Source organism: Podarcis muralis, chromosome 6 (assembly GCF_964188315.1).
Source record: "Podarcis muralis chromosome 6, rPodMur119.hap1.1, whole genome shotgun sequence".
Lineage (NCBI taxonomy): Eukaryota > Metazoa > Chordata > Lepidosauria > Squamata > Lacertidae > Podarcis > Podarcis muralis.
Window position 1 is genome coordinate 16,544,328 of NC_135660.1, and position 18,138 is coordinate 16,562,465.

At 42.4% G+C, this 18,138-nt stretch overlaps 1 protein-coding gene across 11 annotated transcripts in view; it reads right to left on the bottom strand.

The window, feature by feature from the left end:
* Positions 1-18,138, bottom strand: part of LOC114597953 (uncharacterized) — a 210,845-nt gene that overhangs the window by 66,311 nt on the left and 126,396 nt on the right. For 9 of the 11 annotated variants that reach the window (XR_003706925.2, XM_028731484.2, XM_028731486.2 and 6 more), the window contains 7 exons: positions 13,638-13,763; positions 10,591-10,713; positions 9,038-9,160; positions 7,244-7,381; positions 3,890-4,012; positions 2,002-2,127; positions 504-680 (listed from right to left, as the gene is read on the bottom strand). Coding sequence is in view for 10 of the 11 variants with exons in the window: in XM_028731484.2 (XP_028587317.2) it covers positions 504-680; positions 2,002-2,127; positions 3,890-4,012; positions 7,244-7,381; positions 9,038-9,160; positions 10,591-10,713; positions 13,638-13,763 (936 nt within the window). In the remaining variant the exon portion in view is untranslated. The remainder of the gene's footprint in view (positions 1-503; positions 681-2,001; positions 2,128-3,889; positions 4,013-7,243; positions 7,382-9,037; positions 9,161-10,590; positions 10,714-13,637; positions 13,764-18,138) is intronic. The other 2 variants (XM_077929790.1, XM_028731485.2) reach the window with 2 other exon arrangements.

The window sequence follows — 18,138 nt, forward strand, 5'->3', positions numbered from 1 at the left end:
GTTTCCATCAGAACAGTATGCTGCAATCTCCCACACTACTCTTCCTCCATACATGCCCCAGATGTTTTCCAGTTTTTAGCAATGGTGATATGGACTGCTGTTTTTTAAAACTCACATTCCTTCCAGGTCCATTGGAAACAGACAACATGGCTAACTTAGGATCACAAGGAACTGTTTGGTGTGTCACCTCACCTCTCACCCTAAGAGCATAAGGACAGCATGCAGGATCAGGCCAATGGCCAACTAGAGGCCTATGAGATGCCAAAAAGCAGGACCTGGATGCAACAACACTCATCCTGCTTGCGGTTCTCAGCAACTCTCGTTCAGAGGTATTCTGCCTCCAGCAGCATAGGCAGAACAGAGTGATTATGACTATGTTCTAGTAGCTCCAATTTTTTATAATTCTCCTTATCTTCTGGGCTGATTTTTTTCATTCCCTGGAAACATGTTACTTCCATGTGTGCTCTCTGTGAAAAATTAAGATTTTAGAAACATTCTCTCACCAACTTGGTGTGCAACAGTGAGCTCTCCACGAATCTCCTCTTCCTCCTCATCATAGAAAGAATCTAGGGAGGTACTGAAGTGAAGGAGCTGAGGTGGTCTTCTGAAGCGGAAGCCAGGAATCCGGGCAATCTCCAGTTCTTCTTCTTCCTCCTCTTCCAGCTCATCGTCATCTAATGCTGATATCAGAGATACAAATACTTACATTTTCATCTTATTAAGTCCCACAAGCTTGATCCAATTTGTTGTTTACATCATTAAACAGGTGCTGCTACTATTATTAATAGGAAACAGAAACATTACAATCAATGAAAGCTCTTCAGACTATTCAGATGACAAAACTACCCTGTAATGATGACTCTCTCACCCCCAGGGTAGTTTAGTTGCCTGTATCATCCTCCAAGAGTCAAGGAGGGGGGGAAATCACTACATATAAGGTGCAGATGTATGGTTTAACAACTATATGTACATATATTACACTTGAACTGAAACTCTTGCTAGCACGGAGGTACTCTGTATTTGGAATTGGAAGGCAATAGGTGTTACTGGTTAACTATTTTGCCCTTCCTGAAGACCTTAGAGCAGGGGTGGGGAGCCTGTGGTCCTTCCAATGTTCTAAGACTCCAACTCCCAATGGGCCTCAGCCAGCATGGCTAATCATGGATGATGGGAGGTGTAGTCCAGCAACACCTCGAAGGCCACAAATTGCCCATCTTTGTCTTAAAGAGTCAGTAGTTCATGGTGTTGTGCTTGTTTAGTTTGATTTGAATTCTTCATGTGCTAAACGTGCCCTCCAAATTGCTCGTCCTTAGAACGTGAGATTTTTGCACTTCGTTGCTCAACCCATTTTAAGGGGGCTGATTAGACAAGCTGCTTCTCACTTGTAGAGAGCAATCTTAGTTTCTTTGTCTTTTGAATTAAAGATGCCTACCCAAGCAAGTTGTTATCCATCAGCCTTAAATTCCATTGGATTCAGGGTGACTTGTATGTGTTTCTGTCCCATAAGCCCAGCCATAGCAAAGCTACAAGATTTATAAATCATCTCAGATGTGGAATTTGAACTGAACACAAAACAGTGTCTAGGGATTACATATTTAGCATTAGAATAAACAATCATTAAATTATAAACGTATATAAAAGCTACACACACACACACCATCATCACATCACCATCAGGCTATAGATGACATTTTAACACTGAAACATATATTTAAAAGTCTGATTGAAACAGAAGATAAATGTTTTGGCTTTATATTACAGATTCAACACAACCACTTTGGGAATTTTAGAATTATGCTTAGCTTCTCAATATAACGAGGATTTGAGTAATATCTGATTTGCTGAAAATGAGACAATTCAAACAAACCTCATTTTTAAAAGATTATGTGCTATTAAGACGCCTCACTCTGAATAAGTAATGCCATTATCACTTCCAAAAACCATGGCTGGTAATTGGAGTTTTCCTTCGAATAGAGCTCCTAACGATACAGAATAACTTACAGATGCAAGACTGTCCATTGGCACTGCTGAGCCTGTATCCTTCCTCACATGTACATTCATATGAACCCAAAGAATTAATACAATATTGGTCGCAGCCATCAGTGTCGGATAGGCACTCGTCCACATCTAGGAAATTAAATGAGGAGAGTAAACCTTGGATGCAAAACCCCAATTTGGATCAAGAAGAAAACTGTGCTGAACTCCTGTTCAGAACTTCAGAATGACTATTACTGTTATCTGTTCTGATTACCTTGATTATTAGTACATTCAGTTGTATCCAACATTAGAGTAAAGCTGTTTGAATTAATGGACATAAGTTAATTGTCTATTAGCTTCAATGAGTATAATATGAGTTTGATTAACACTGGATACAACCCATTGATATTACCTAGATACAATCTGCATTTCCCACCTTCTGAAATGCCCAGGCAGCTTGCAAGCATAATTTAAAACAACTTCCATTTAAAATCCAATTGGATAAACATTAAACAAAACCATGCAACTTAGAAGCAAAGCCAAGCGTATCAAATGTCCTTCGCTGCCCTTCCTTGCCTGGGAGCACATAATAGGCTTCTGTTTCCTTTCCTTGCTCCTCCTCCCACTCACATTATTTCCCCACCACCACCACATTCATTTTTTGGAACTACCTATGGGTAGCAGTTTTTGCAGCTAACCATGGTCTGCACTTCAAATTGTAGTTTTGAACGATGCACGCTCAGCAATGCTGCTGCGCCATGGTTAGCTCTGGAAATGAAATATCAGAGTAAAGGGAAGAGAAGCCTGGGAGCCATTCCTAATCTCCTAAGTGCAATTGGGAAATTAGGCAGAGTTATAGCCGCCCAAGGGACGCGGGTGGCGCTGTGGGTAAAACCTCAGCGCCTAGGACTTGCCGATCGCATGGTCGGCAGTTCGAATCCCCGTGGCGGGGTGCGCTCCCGTCGTTCGGTCCCAGCGCCTGCCAACCTAGCAGTTCGAAAGCACCTCCGGGTGCAAGTAGATAAATAGGGACCGCTTACCAGCGGGAAGGTAAACGGCGTTCCGTGTGCTGCGCTGGCTCGCCAGATGCAGCTTGTCACGCTAGCCACGTGACCCGGAAGTGTCTGCGGACAGCACTGGCTCCCGGCCTATAGAGTGAGATGGGCGCACAACCCTAGAGTCTGGCAAGACTGGCCCGTACGGACAGGGGTACCTTTACCTTTTTTTTATAGCCGCCCAAGGTGGCGCTGTGGGTTAAACCACAGAGCCTAGGACTTGCCGATCACAAGGTCGGTGGCTCGAATCCCTGCGACGGGGTGAGCTCCTGTTGCTCAGTCCCTGCTCCTGCCAACCTAGCAGTTCGAAAGCACGTCAAAGTGCAAGTAGATAAATAGGTACCACTCCGGCGGGAAGGTAAACGGCGTTTCTGTGCACTGCTCTGGTTCGCCAAAAGCGGCTTAGTCATGCTGGCCACATGACCTGGAAGCTGTACGCCGGCTCCCTCGGCCCATAAAGCAAGATGAGCGCCGCAACCCCAGAGTCGGCCACGACTGGACCTAATGGTCATGGGTCCCTTTCCCTTTATATCCGCCCCAAAAGCACCTGTAGCCTGCTCGCCACTGGCACAAGGGGTAGGGAAGCTGCTACTGCACTACAACACCCATGATCCCTGGCCAGCAACTGTACAGGCTGGGGTTGATGGGAATTGGAGTGCAACGACAATGAGCAGGCCACCATCACATGAGCGGTTTCCTGAGGTCTTCTCAGGAGCAGGCGCACATCAGCACTGCTTGCAAGACCTGAGGTGACAAACACAATGAACGACAAAGCAGATCCCCATGGAATGTTTGCTCGGCATTTCTGCAAAAGGCCTCCTGAGTGCCTTGCTCAGTGCCTGGCCAATTTAAATTACCATCACATTCACAGCCGTCCGGATGAAGCCGAAAGCCTGCCTTGCAGCTGCATTCGTAGCCTCCGATGTAGTTGATGCAGAATTGTGAACAGCAGGCATCTCCAGCCACACATTCGTCCAGGTCTACAGGAAGGATGAACAAATTCTTCACAATGCCGTAGAAGTAGTTAATTTATTTTTTAAAATTATTTTTATTAGCAATTTCAACATAGCAATTTATCAAACCATATAATCACATACATTATTTCCCCCCCTTTCCACCACCTTCCAAGCCCTGCTCATCCACCATTGGACAGCTGACACCATCCTCCTAATTATCAGATTCCTTCTCTACTGTCTTTTAGCACATTCCTCTTTCTAAATGGAGATTTGTACCTCAGTTTGTAACCATATGAGATTTGAACTGATTTTATGTATGTGTTGTTGTTTTAAACTAACCAACTAGATATGTATAGACATAGATATATATTTATATAGGTTTTCATATATGCAATCAATTTTATTATTATATATTGTTTTATATTATATTGTTTTATATTATTTAATTGTTTTATAAATATGTTTGTTGCAAATTGCTTCAGATGCCTCATAGAGAAATAAACATCATATCATATCATATCAATCATATCATATCATAAAACCCCCTTTCTTGTAATTTGAATCCATTGGCTTGAGCCCTAATTTTGGGGCTTGATTCCAACCTCTCCTTCCCCATTGTATCTTCACAACAATTCCTCCACGGGAGATGAGGAAGACAGGGACCAAGGAAGAAAGACTATCTTGAGATCATTGAGTGAGCTACATGGGCTAAGCAAGAATTTGTACCCAAGTATTCTGGGTTCAAGTTTAGAATCCTATTCCCAATACTATATTGGCTCTACCAATCTCTCTTATTAAGACAGTTTTAAGACACACCAAAGTAGCACATGTGAAGCAGCTTTAATACCCTTAAACTGTCATGTAGAAGCCGAGTATTAGCATTATATTACTAGGAACAGGCACTGCTGAATAGAAATCCCCTTTGCTATGAATACACATGAATTCTTTGGAGAATTCATCTTGCCAAAAATCTTAGACAGAATGCAAATACAACTGTGAAATGCTTCCGGCAAAAGTCTTCTCAGATGAAAATATTAACTTTTTAAAGGCAATTATATAATTCCTGGAAACTTGATAACCACTACATAATTCCTGGAAACTTGATAACCACTATCACATGGTGCCTCTGCCAGAGCTGGAATTGCATGGGACCTAAAACTCCTGATGTAATTAAGGTGAAACAAGGTCATTGAATGAATGAATGAATGAATGAATGAATGAATAGAAGTACAGATTGAGCCAAGCTGATTGGCTACCCAAACGATGACCAGTCAATGCTGAATTTGCAAAATTCCATGAATGAAGAAACAAGAAAAGAGAAAGGTCAGTGTGACAATTAACCTTGGAAAGGGTGCTAACATTCTTGGGGGATCTAGTCGAAACAAGGAAATAGGGAAAACATGCAATCAATCCACGGAGGCCGGAGGCCAGCATGAAATCGATTAATGCAGGTTTATGGACCAATACCATTGTTTTTTCCTTCAAACGTCACAAAGAAGCTGGAAGGCAATGTTTCAGATCATATCTATGCTTCTGGTTCTCTTAATACTCACTTGTGCATTGAAACCTGCCATCAGTTAGTGGGAAACGCTTCTTGTCCCCTTTGCAATAATGGTGTGTTTTTTAAAACAGCTTGTGCTGGTGGAGATTGTAATCTCCTTTGGGCAGAGACCTGTCCTCCTATACAGGAAATCCTCATTTTGCATGGGGGTTCAGTTCCGGTGGTGTCCACGTGTCAGCAGAGCATGCGTAACCCTTGTACATCCCACCTCATTCCTCCCCTTCTCATGATGTCTTTATGACATTTTGGGGCTACTTCTGGGTTTGGCGCTGTGTGTGCGTGCGCAATCGCATGTCATTCAAATGCGTCTAAACCAGGAGTGGCCTATACTCTGCAAAGTGGCAAATGCACATTCATGTATAGCCTAGAATTGGCTAACCTGTGGCACTCTAAATTGGACACCAAATCTCATCAGCTCCAGACAACATGTCCAATAGTCCAGAAGGATAGAAGTTGCAGGTTCCACATTCCTGATATAAACTAACAAGCAAATATATCTACATCGTTTCTCTCCCAGAATGGCCACAGGATTCAGAAAACAATCCTAACAAATGCTGAGTATTTATATGCCAAAATACATGATCTGCTTCTATGTGATCTGCAACTCTAAAGTCAATCAATATTTAATATTGATATTTAATATTTAATATTAATCAATATTTAAAATACACCTTAACATTAACACATCCCTAATTGAAATATACAACAAAACTATCAATTAAAATGTGTGGCAATTAAAAGAGGGTTTTTTTAAAAAACAACAACCCTCAAACAAGTTAAAACAATGAAATCACAAGTCCAGTTCAGGGGAATGCTTCCCTAAACAGATGTTTCTGCTTAGTGTTGGAACCGGTGGAATGCCAATACTGATGGGGATTCTCATGTTTCATCAGGGAGGGCTTTCCACAACACTGGTGATACCAGTGAAAAACCTTGCCTCCATTGTTACCACATAAAACACCTTAAGTACTCTATATTCCAAATATTATATAAACACAGTCTGTTGCAGCTGCTTCATTTCTTATAGTGTAAAATAAAGTGCTTATAGTGTAAAATAAAGCTTTCAAAAGTAAGCCTGCTGCTTTGTTAACTGTAGGTGTGGAATACTCTGCACTTTCCCCTCTCTTGAAGCCCTCCTCCTTTGGCGATCATCTGCGTGACTCTGTGTGTATCTGCACTCTTTATTGCTATCAATTCTTCCCATTCCTTGTTAAATAAATACTGTTCTTTTGACAGTTTTTGTGCCAAATGAAATAACAACAACAACAACAACTTCTATGGTTTGGAGTGCATGGCATTGCCCTCCTTAATCACGTAATCCTGTTCTGTAAAACCAGGTCCCCAAATCCCCCCACCCAATAATAGGTTTTGTGGGGGGAAAGAGTTGTTAAAGTGGTATAGTGGAACCTTGGTTTTCGAGTGTCTCGGAAGCCGAACGATTCGGAACTTGAACGCCGAAACCCAAAAGTAATTGCTTCCATTTTTGAACGCGCCTTGGAAGTTGAACAGCTTCCAAAGCACGTTTCTCCATTTTTTCAATGGATTTTGTTCCATAGTTTTCGGACGTTTTGGAAGCCGAATGGTCTTCTGGAATGGATTACGTTCAAAAACCGAGGTTCCACCGTATGCAGGTTTGTAGTCTAACAAGGGGACAGATTCCTTTGAAGAGCTGTCTGCATTTCCTTATACATCACCTGTGCATGTCTTCCCATCTAAATCCAAGCGGTAACCTTGGTTACAAGAGCAGAGTGGACCATTGGTGGAGTGCTCACAGTGATGAAGGCAACCTCCGTTATCATCTTCACAGCTGTTGACAATTTCCATTTCAATGCCTTTCCAGAAAAGAATCAAATCATTGCCAATCAATAAATAAAAATGAGAATTGTAGTAAGTTTGCTGCTTTAGAAGAAAACAATGCAGTTCCTGCCAGCCCCTTCAGGGATACTCCATTGCATTCCTCCCCCACTGGTTCTCCATTTGCCTCACTCAACAATCTCAGCAATTCCATGCCCAGTGAACTTGCTCAGTCTCCACTGCAATGTTTTGGGGTTTCTCCCTTAGCCCAAGAAATATTTTATGTACTTTAGCAAAACTTGCAGTTCCTCTAAGGCTGCTCCTCCCTCCCTCTTGCTTGCAGCTGGTGCCATTTTGGCTACATAAAGATCTGCATCACTCAGAGGGTTAGTAGTAGCAAACTATATTAGCTTCTAGGATGTCCTGTATCTTTAAGTGAAACACAAGAGTTTCAGCATACACACAATACATTTAAAGCACCTCCTCACAAAGAACCCTGGGTACGGTAGATTAAGGATGCTGGGAATTATAGCACTGTGAGGGGTAAACTACAGTTCTTTTAATGTATATGCAGACTTTTCCTATCCTTGGGCCACAAACCAAACCAAAAGAACAAAGAGGTTAAGAGGGAAATATGCAGGAAAAATATGCACACATTGAACCAAAATATCTATCAATATACAATAAATGACACTGATGAACCTGATAACATACCAATGCATATCAAAGGCTCAAACATGTTTCAAACCCATGACGTCTTCTTCAGTGGAAAATTATATAGTTATTAAAAAACAAAGCTAGACATGCGGGCTATTATAAAACCCAAGGTCAAAGAGGCTGGTTACATTTGTAGTGTCGGGGGGGGGGATATAAATTGCTCAGTGTAACGAGTTTCCTGCTGAAGAAAACATTCTGTAGTTTAAACACATTCAGGCCTTTGAAATCTTTTTATATAATGCATGCACCATATTGCTATTTTATGAGGCTCATCAATGTTATTCGTTGAATAGTCATAAATTTTTAGTTCAGAATATAAATTTAATTTGTTAGATTAAGCGTTATTTCTCCATATTTTCCCCACCTGTCTCCACCTTTTCATCCATGTGATCTCATAATTTTTATGGTCAAGCACGGACCTTCGGACTGAGTAGGCCAAGCCACTGTTTTTATATCACATTTCAGTCATGAATCGGTTAGGAAAAAATGAGGGCTAACATATATGAAGTAATTATGCTTTTGTTTAAAACTGCCGTATGGCATGCAAAATCAGGAGAGATGAGATGGACGTGGGGGGGGAAATCAGCCTTAAAACATGGAGTCTGAAGTGAACACGTACTTTGGGTGACTACGGGAATGTTTGAACTCATTATAATTCACTATATATTGAAGACTGGTCAGCAGCACTGTTTGCCTCTTGAAATGCAGGCGCCAGAGTTCAGAATTCTGAATTTGCGCTCATGATTGCAGAAACCATGGCTCAGCATGAAGGCCTCTGCAAAATCCAGCATTCAAGCACTGAGGTACATCTACTGGGAATTCTAATCACCTTGGTTCTTAAAAAATGAGAATACCACAAGAATCAGAAACAGGGGCACGCCTCCCCAGATAAAAACAGCCACCAAATCATCATCTCATTTTATCCTTTTGGAAAGATACACTTGCCTTTACAGCACTGCCGCAAAACTCCCACTTACGGTAGCATTGCCTTCCGTCAGCTCCTAGCTCAAACCCAGGATTACATACGCAGGCAAAGGAGCCCAAAGTGTTCACACAGTGATGGGTGCACTTGGCCGTCCCTTCTGCACACTCATTAACATCTGTAGAACAAAAACGGTGTTGAGGTTGAACAGTGTTGAATGAAAGGTCAGCCTTAATGGAGATCAGCAACCTTCAGGAAACCCTTTCTAAATCAGGGAGCCTATAAAGGAATCCAGGAGTGATGTAGAAGATTCTAGGGCATGTTCCACAATGCGCAGTCAGTGCATGCTCAACCTATTTGCCCAGCCTCTCTGCACCTGTTTGTGGACAAATTTGAACTGAGGACATAGCTTATTTGAGCTGTGTATGCAGAGGAAGGCCAGCAGAGGTGAATAAGAGGCACTTGTTAGTCATGACTGGACCTTCTGAAAATATTTGAAGGCACTCTATAGTTCTACAGAACAACAGGGATTTTTGTTTTTATTTTTTGCTGGGGTGGGTTGAGGTGGTGGTGGTGGTGGTAGAAGAGGGAACTGAAGCAAACACATATGCTCAATCACTAAGACATGATTATAGAATAGCCATTGTGCTACCCTGCAGATGCAGATTGGTGTAGTGATGAGATTGCTGGACTAGGGCCTGAGAGACAAGGGTTCAAATTCCAAATCAGCCATGAAGATCACTGGTGATCTTAGGCCAGCCACTGCCTCTCAGCCTAACCTACCTCTCAGGGTTGTTGTGTGGATTAATTGAGGGTGGGAGACTCATGTAGAAGAGAAGAAGAAGAAGAGTTTGGATTTGATATCCCACTTTATCACTACCCGAAGGAGTCTCAAAGCGGCTAACATTCTCCTTTCCCTTCCTCCCCCACAACAAACACTCTGTGAGGTGAGTGGGGCTGAGAGACTTCAGAGAAGCGTGACTAGCCCAAGGTCACCCAGCAGCTGCATGTGGAGGAGCGGAGACGCGAACCCGGTTCACCAGATTACGAATCTACTGCTCTTAACCACTACACCACACTGGCTCCCACCTTGAGCTCTTTGGAGAAAAAGGTGGAATACAACTGCAGTAAACAAATTGTTATATTTATATTTATTTATATGCCATTTATTTGCTAAAATGGTTTCCAAGTGGTGTATGCACAGGCATCATGTTGTTGGGCATTGATTTCCAAGAGGACTTTCCTTAGACTCCTAGGTTCTCTTCTCCTCTAATGGTGGGAAGAAGTGAATAGCTGAACCAGCAATGGCAGAGAAGAGAACAATAGGGGGTGCCTCAGTCTGAAGCTCCCTTCCATGGTCTCCTAATGGGAGACAACTGAACACATCTGCCAGCAGGAGTAGGCAATGGGGGCCAGAGGGGCTCTCCCCACCCCTGTGCTTCCAAATCAAGAAGTCTGACCCCAAGACTGTAACTCCTCGTCACAGCAGAATGGCTCCAACTACGTTCTTGCTTACAGGGTTTAGCATACCTGGTTAGAAAAGAGGTCAATAACTAGACTCTTCAATTTTAGTTACCATCCCCGCAACCCACACTTTGCTTTTTTTACCTGCACAGGACTTCCCATCTGCAGAAAGGCGATATCCCGAATAGCATTCACACTCTGCAAGTCCGCTCTCATTTTGGCAGATCTGCAAGCAGCCTCCATTTCCACTCGCACAGGGGTCGATCTCTGAAACCAAACACCAAGAAATCCAAGCAATGCGGATCAAAGGTGCTAGCTAGGAATGTTAAGTGTCTGAATTACAAACCAGCAAGGTAAGACGCTTTGAGAACACACACACACACACACACACACACACACACACACACACACACATCCACCAATACACAGAACACAGGTCAAGATCTATCTGGCGCAGGCTGCAAGTCTTTTCACATTGCAGTGATATTTATCTCCCAATTTCCTTCTGACTGTTCATCACAAACCATTTGACAAGTTCATCTGGCAGAGATGCTTGAACTTATTTTCAATAGTTACAAAACTGGCCAACATGCACAACCTGTTTTGCAACAGCTGAAAAGAAAGAAATAAGGGGGGGGGGGTTTGAGAGGGATCTGCTTTAATGATATTCTCTGTTTCATACAGTGCTGACTTGCTTTTCCCAATATTCAGCAGAGATCTGACACAGATACTTCCACGCGCATCTCTGCCTGCCAACGGTTCTCTGTGCCAGCAGTTCAAATTGATGGCACTTTCCTCTATAGCTTCCTTTGCAGTCCGACAAATATAATTGCTCAAACATGCCTGGCAAACCGTGACCAGCCCTTAACAACCAGAGATCTTGCTGCGAGGGATTACAGCAGCGGCTCTACCGGAGAGTCAATACAATTGTTTGGAAATGCACTTCCAAAAGGAGCGAAAGCTCCTGCTCCAAATATATTGCACATCAAATCAGAAAGAGACCAGGAGATTCTTGAAAACACCCAAAACAGAACAACAGCAACAAAAATCCACGGTAAATTAGGCCTAAAGATTCCAGTGGTGGTTCAATATTTTGGAAAATGTGCCCCAAGTCAATTTCCAAGTACCAGGCTGGGGTAACCAATGTGGTGGCTACTTTCAGATATTGTTGGTCTACGACTCCCACAATCCTTGAACTTTGGCCATGTTGACTGAGGCTGATGGGAGTTGGAGTCCAGCAACATTTGGAGGGTCACATGTTGGCTACCCTTGATCTAGATGATGCGACTTTAGTATATATGCAGCTCCATGTGTCTTTAGGTGAGCTGTTTTGTCTCTAGTCTACTAAGCTCAGGAGCAAAGCAGCAGCACACGTAGGCAATATAATGTTTGGGACCTTAAGAAAACTGCAGAAAGGAGTAGGCAGCTGTTAGAAGGTCTGAATAGTATATGGCAGTTTCATATGTACATCCAGAACCCTTCTTATCACTTCTAACATCCTTTGCCCACTTTGATAATGGTGCCTTTGGCTTCTCTGATTTTATCCTTTCGTGATCATTGTATTCCTTTGTAAGCGCTCCAGTGAGGCAGTCTTTTCCCTGTCTTTTGTACACCTCTCGCAGGCAAAGCTCCTGCTACAAGCAGAACTGAGACACAGAAGAAACACAGGACCAAAAAGCCTTGATTTTTTCTCTCTTAAAAAACCATGTATGGTAAGTATGGGCATATTGCAGATGGCACCATATATGCAGTGAGTTTGCCATGGGAAATTTAGCTGAGCTCGGCTGCAAAACTTGGCAAACAAAGTCTCCAGTTGATCAATGGAAACGCAAGCATAAAGCTCAGGCCATCAGCAGCTTCAACAGATAATGGGAGCTAATAAAACTTGGCAGAAGGAAGGACAACCCAAGGTCATATTTCCTTCCTAATTCTTTTTAAGAAAGGGAGAACAAGGGAATCCAATAACCTGCTTTGATCTCTATTCCTCTCCCCACTGTCCCTCCTCGTACACCTCCCTCTTATTATTTCCTCTCCCCCCTATGTTACTTGATGAGTTGACTACCCTACTGTCTCCTCTAACCACTCCATGGGCCTCCATGATATTCAGTTCATAGCCAAGTCTTGCTGTTTCTCCCTTTACAGAATTGCAGGAAATATGGCCGAGAGCAGGTCAGGTGGGAAGGCACTGAAGACCCACAGATTGGGGTCCTTTTGAGAAGCCTTGGATTGGAGTTTAGGAGTGGTAATCCAGACTGGGGGAGTTATAAGTCAACCTCCAGCTTCTGTCAGCGCTCACCCAGTGCTCTCTTGCTCTCTGAGCAACTCCTATAATGCCCTGTAAGCTTTTGTTTGAGGTCAGGACAGGACAAATGCTTACATTCTATATCGAGATCCTCATACTTCCACAGGGTAGGCAGATTACAAAAAGTTGCAAATGCTCTTAAAGAAGTCCAGTCTTAGATATAATCCTACCATTCCCCTATTGCAATAGTACAAGGTCACTGTGTAGGTGAAATGTAACAGGCTTGAACCAGAGAGCCTGGCAGCATGGACCAGCCACATGACTCTCTATTTCTGACACCTAAACTGCATTGATGCTTTTGAATTATGGTGCTGGAGGAGACTCTTGAGAGTCCCATGGACTGCAAGAAGATCAAAACTCTCCATTCTTAAGGAAATCAGCCCTGAGTGTTAACTGGAAAGGACAGATCGTGAAGCTGAGGCTCCAATACTTTGGCCACCTCATGGAAAGAGAAGACTCCCTGGAAAAGACCCTGATGTTGGGAAAGATGGAGGGCACAAGGAGAAGGGGACGACAGAGGACAAGATGGTTGGATAGTGTTCTCGAAGCTACCAGCATGAGTTTGACCAAACTGCGGGAGGCAGTGGAAGACAGGAGTGCCTGGCGTGCTCTGGTCCATGGGGTCACGAAGAGTCGGACACGACTAAACGACTAAACAACAACAAAACTGCATTAATCAATGCAAGTAACATGCATTCTACTAGGGCAGAAGTGGGGAACCTGGGATCCTCCAGATGTTGTTGGACTACAACTTGCATCAACCCAACCAGAATGGCCAATGGTCAGGGAGTTCCACAATATCTGAAGGGCCAAAGGTTAGCCCAAACTACAGCCTTTGGGCTCGTATTGTGTTTCCAACAGGTTACCTGCACCCTGGGCTCACACTTACTTTCACAGTGCTTCCCATCTCTCTTAAGTTGGTAGCGTGTGTGGCACTGGCACCGGTAGTGGTCTTCACTCATCTGCACACACTCATGTTCACAGCCTCCGTTATTGACGGCACAAGAGCTCACACCTAATACAATGAGAACACAAAAAAATCAGAATGTCGTGATGCAGTTCTCCACCCAAATATCTGAAGTGAGGGCAAAAAATGGAGCAACCTTTCACATAGCAATATATCCCAAAGAGCAGATTGCCTTCCAAACATGTGTATTTTGACCCATCACCTACAATACTAGACCTTATGGCTTTAAGCAGGACCCTGGATGAGCTCACATCCTCCAGCCACTAGTACTGTGCTAAACACCATATGATCCCTTTGGTAAAGGCATCTCATTTCCAAAAGCTTAGTGATAAGCTGAAGACTTGCTTTTTGCCTTGGATGCATTACCTCCTTTATGCCAAAGCTTTATCCATCAACAAACATCTGCTCCAAAAATGATCCTTGAAAGCAGAGCAGGGAAGGAAAAGCCTTGCTAGCACTCTGATACAGAGGAAGCTGTGTTGCAGTCAGTCAGTCAAACCACTGGTCCATATAGCTCAGTAGCTTTTCAAGGACAGAGGACATTCCTCGCCCCACCTGGAGATGCTGAGGACTGATCCTGGGACCTTCTAAAGGATGGTCTTTTAACTTCCACTGCTGCAGCTAGAGTGAAAATATTAGGATATAAGTCACAGAACTTGGGAAAGAAGAAAGGAAAACAAGAAACATTGGTCCATCCAGTGCAGTATTGTGCACACTGAAGCTCTCTGGGGCTTCAGATTGAGGACACCCTGTTACCTTCAAATGCCAAAGCTTGAACCTGGGACCTTCTGGGTGCATGGCAGATGCTCTACCAGTGAGCTATGGTATGCAAATATATATACAGTGGTACCTCGGGTTAAGTACTTAATTCATTCCAGAGGTCCGTTCTTAACCTGAAACTGTTCTTAACCTGAAGGACCACTTTAGCTAATGGGGCCTCCTGCTGCTGCCGCGCCACCGGAGCATGATTTCTGTTCTCATCCTGAAGCAAATTTCTTAACCCAAGGTACTATTTCTGGGTTAGTGGAGTCTGTAACCTGAAGCGTATGTAACCTGAAGCGTATGTAACCCGAGGTACCACTGTATAGCCATCTAGCCAACAACCCAAAAGTGTTTCTTGAGAAACAGGTGGAACTGAACATGCTTGAGGGTTTGTGTTCTGGGGAGTGGTTCCAAGATGGATGCCGGAAGAAAGGCTGCATAACAGAAACCATGAAATAAAGCCAGTTATTGTTCATACTGGTTCACTGCCCTTCCCCAACATGTGTGTATAGCCCTGAGGTGATGGATGGCTGCTGGATTCCTCTATGGAGGGATGAGTGACCTATTCAAGGTGTTGTCTGTGTATGTTGCCCTGAACCCTGTGCAGCATGGTAAGAGCTGGTTGTCAAGGGGGAGAAGGCGAATTGTAGCTTCAGGTTTTGTGCTGTTCCGTGACATTCTTTTAAATGGGGCATTAAGTCTATTGCAATAAATTTAGGCACTGAGAGACCAATGTCCCCATTAGCTTATTGATTTAAGTCTCTTCATTAACCTTGGGCCTGAATTAAAAATAACACAACAGAAGTAGTTCTGTTAAGGTGAACGTTGCCCCTATTGGGACAACATCAGATTTCCTATTCAAAATTATAGCTACACATTTCTCACGTATTCATATCCTTGCTTTGCTTTCTGATGCATGACTTCCTGCTTCCATCCCCTAGTCTCCAAGATCTATAAAGACAGCTTCACGATTCTGCTAGAATGTTTAATGTTATTTGCATATAACCCAACAAGGAAGCGGAAAAGGACAAGCTTTTCTTAAAGGATTCTCTCCCACCTTGGCTAGAATGGCAGGCTTAATATTATCTTGTAACTAAGCCAATGCACTGGCAACTCTAAGAAATTGCAAACAAGACATGTGTTCGATCCCCAAGCTCATCTAGCCCTCAGCTCAAAAACAAAGAAATACAAAAGAATGGATTCAACAGATGTAATGTCATTCATACCTAACTGAGCTGTTTTTCACATTTCAACCAGGAATCAATGGGAAATGGAATAACAATCTCTCTTGTGCTGATATGCAGATTTACAGAGAATTTTAATCCTTTCTACAGAAGTTGGCTACAGCTTTTGACGCTTTATGCCCTATTGCTCTGGTATCTCAATTAAAACAACGCTCTGCTGTCATTTCACCACCAACTGTAAGAAAACTACAAATCTATGTGAATATAGGGTGAAAAGAGGACCATTAAAAAAAAATATCAGGCCCTGCTAATTCTCTTCTTAACAACATGTTACGTGCTGGCTTCTTTTTTCTTTTTGTTATTTAAAATATCTTTGTCACCACTTTTCAAAATATTCTAAACCGTTAACAGAGGAAAAAAGAATATATATATTTTTAATTAAAATATATTTCTGCACCACTTACTGTTAAGAAAATGTCAAACCAGTTCACAACATTAAAACCATTTCCAAACGTGAACAAATCCGAATATCAAAGAAAGATAGAACAGTGTTAAAGATAACCAAATGCCTGAGGAATACATTAAAATGCTTAATTTACCCAGAGCAGGAGAAAACAAGCTTGTTCCATCTTCCATGCGACATCCCTTGAGATATTAGAAGATGGCTATCATCTTCAAAGAGATAGAGTTGGGTGTCATCTGCATACTGAGGACACTACACTCTAAATCTCCAAAAACTATTGCTTCCAAAGACTTTACCTAGATGTTGAAAAGTGGGGTGAGGGTGGGGGTGGCAGAACAGAACCTTGTGGAACCCCAGGCCCAGTGGCCAAGGAGTCAAACAGACACTTTCCACCTTTTGAAATCTCTTCTTCAAGAAGAATGGAGCCCAAGTCCTATCCTGGCCAGACAGTCCAGAATAGGGCCATTGTTGAAGGTATTGAAAACTGCTGACGAGACTGACAGTGACACACTTTTCCTGCCTCGGTTCAAAGATTTTCTGTCAGGATAGGCCAGGCTGTTTATGTCCCAGAATTAGGCCTGAACTGCAGTTGAAATGGTTCCAGATAACCTTGCATCATTTAGAGTTTTCCACTTGCATCTCTGAGAATAGACATCTGAGGTCAATTGGTCTTCATAAAACTTTAAAATTGGCCTATGCGAAAGTACCAATCATGCTGATGAGGATGGGAAAACTTTTTTATTTTGTACCCAATACTTCAAATTTCATTCATTCAGAGAAGGTGCACCAGCACATTCATTTAAAACTTTTCCTTGATCAAATTAATTTTTATTAGCAAATATATTCCATATCTTACTAACTGACATAATTGTTTCAAGAGTTGTTGAAACTTTCAAATATTTTGATCCTAATACTGTCCACCCAGGCAAAGGTATATGTAAACTCTAAGGTTTCCCAATTGCAGATATTAAGACAATTATATGTGCATTGGGATAATAATAATAATATACACATCTATATATTAATGTATGGTAAAGTAACCGTATTTTTTCTTTTTTTCTTTTCCTTCTCACTCACGTTTTTTCTTTCTTTTTTCTCACTCTATGTTTTTTTTTAAAAAACAAACCTCTTCTCCTTGATGAACAGAAAAAGTGAGCTCCAACATTTATTTTTAGTATAAAACTAACAAAAGTCCTGTTAGACTAACTGGTATCTTTAGGACGACACAGATACCTGGCTATCAACTCAATCCCTCACAAAGCATTTCTAAAGGCTCTGAATTCTGAATGTGGGTTGAACTATAAGTTATAAATGTCACAGGGCTGCTGCCAAAAACACCCTCCAAGTTCTCATCTGTGAAGAGTAGAGACACACTTCATAATGCGATGTCATCACTTTGCAAGTTGTTCTGCCCCCGGCTAGCAAACGATGTGGAACCAGAGCGGGGGAACTCACAGTATGATGACAGCACATCATGAGATGGGTGTCAAGGGTGAGAATGCAGCATGGGTGTCAGAGGTGAGAACTTGATGTGGGAGTGTCAGTGTCAGCAACATCCCCATGACGCACAAAGTGTGTCAATCCTTACTTAGAATGCAGAGTATTTAGAAATGCTTCTTGGACAAAAAGAAGAAGTGGTGAATGCCTGGCTATTTGACCGTACAGTGGTACCTTGGTTCTCAAACTTTATCCGTTCCAGAAGTCCGTTCCAAAACCAAGGCGTGCTTTCCCATAGAAAGTAATGCAAAATGGATTAATTCGTTCCAGGCTTTTAAAAACAACCCCTAAAACAGCAATATAACATGAATTTTACTAAGAAGATCATTGGTCCATAAAATGAAAGCAATAAACAATGTACTACAGTCACGCAGTCAATCAATCAGTAGCTGAACTGGGTTCCACACAGTCACAAAAACAACAACAAAAGTTGCAAAAACAAAAATGCAAAATAAATAGCAAAAATTGGCAGACCTCAGCGTAACACTCAAAACGGAAGTGTGGTACTCAAAATGGA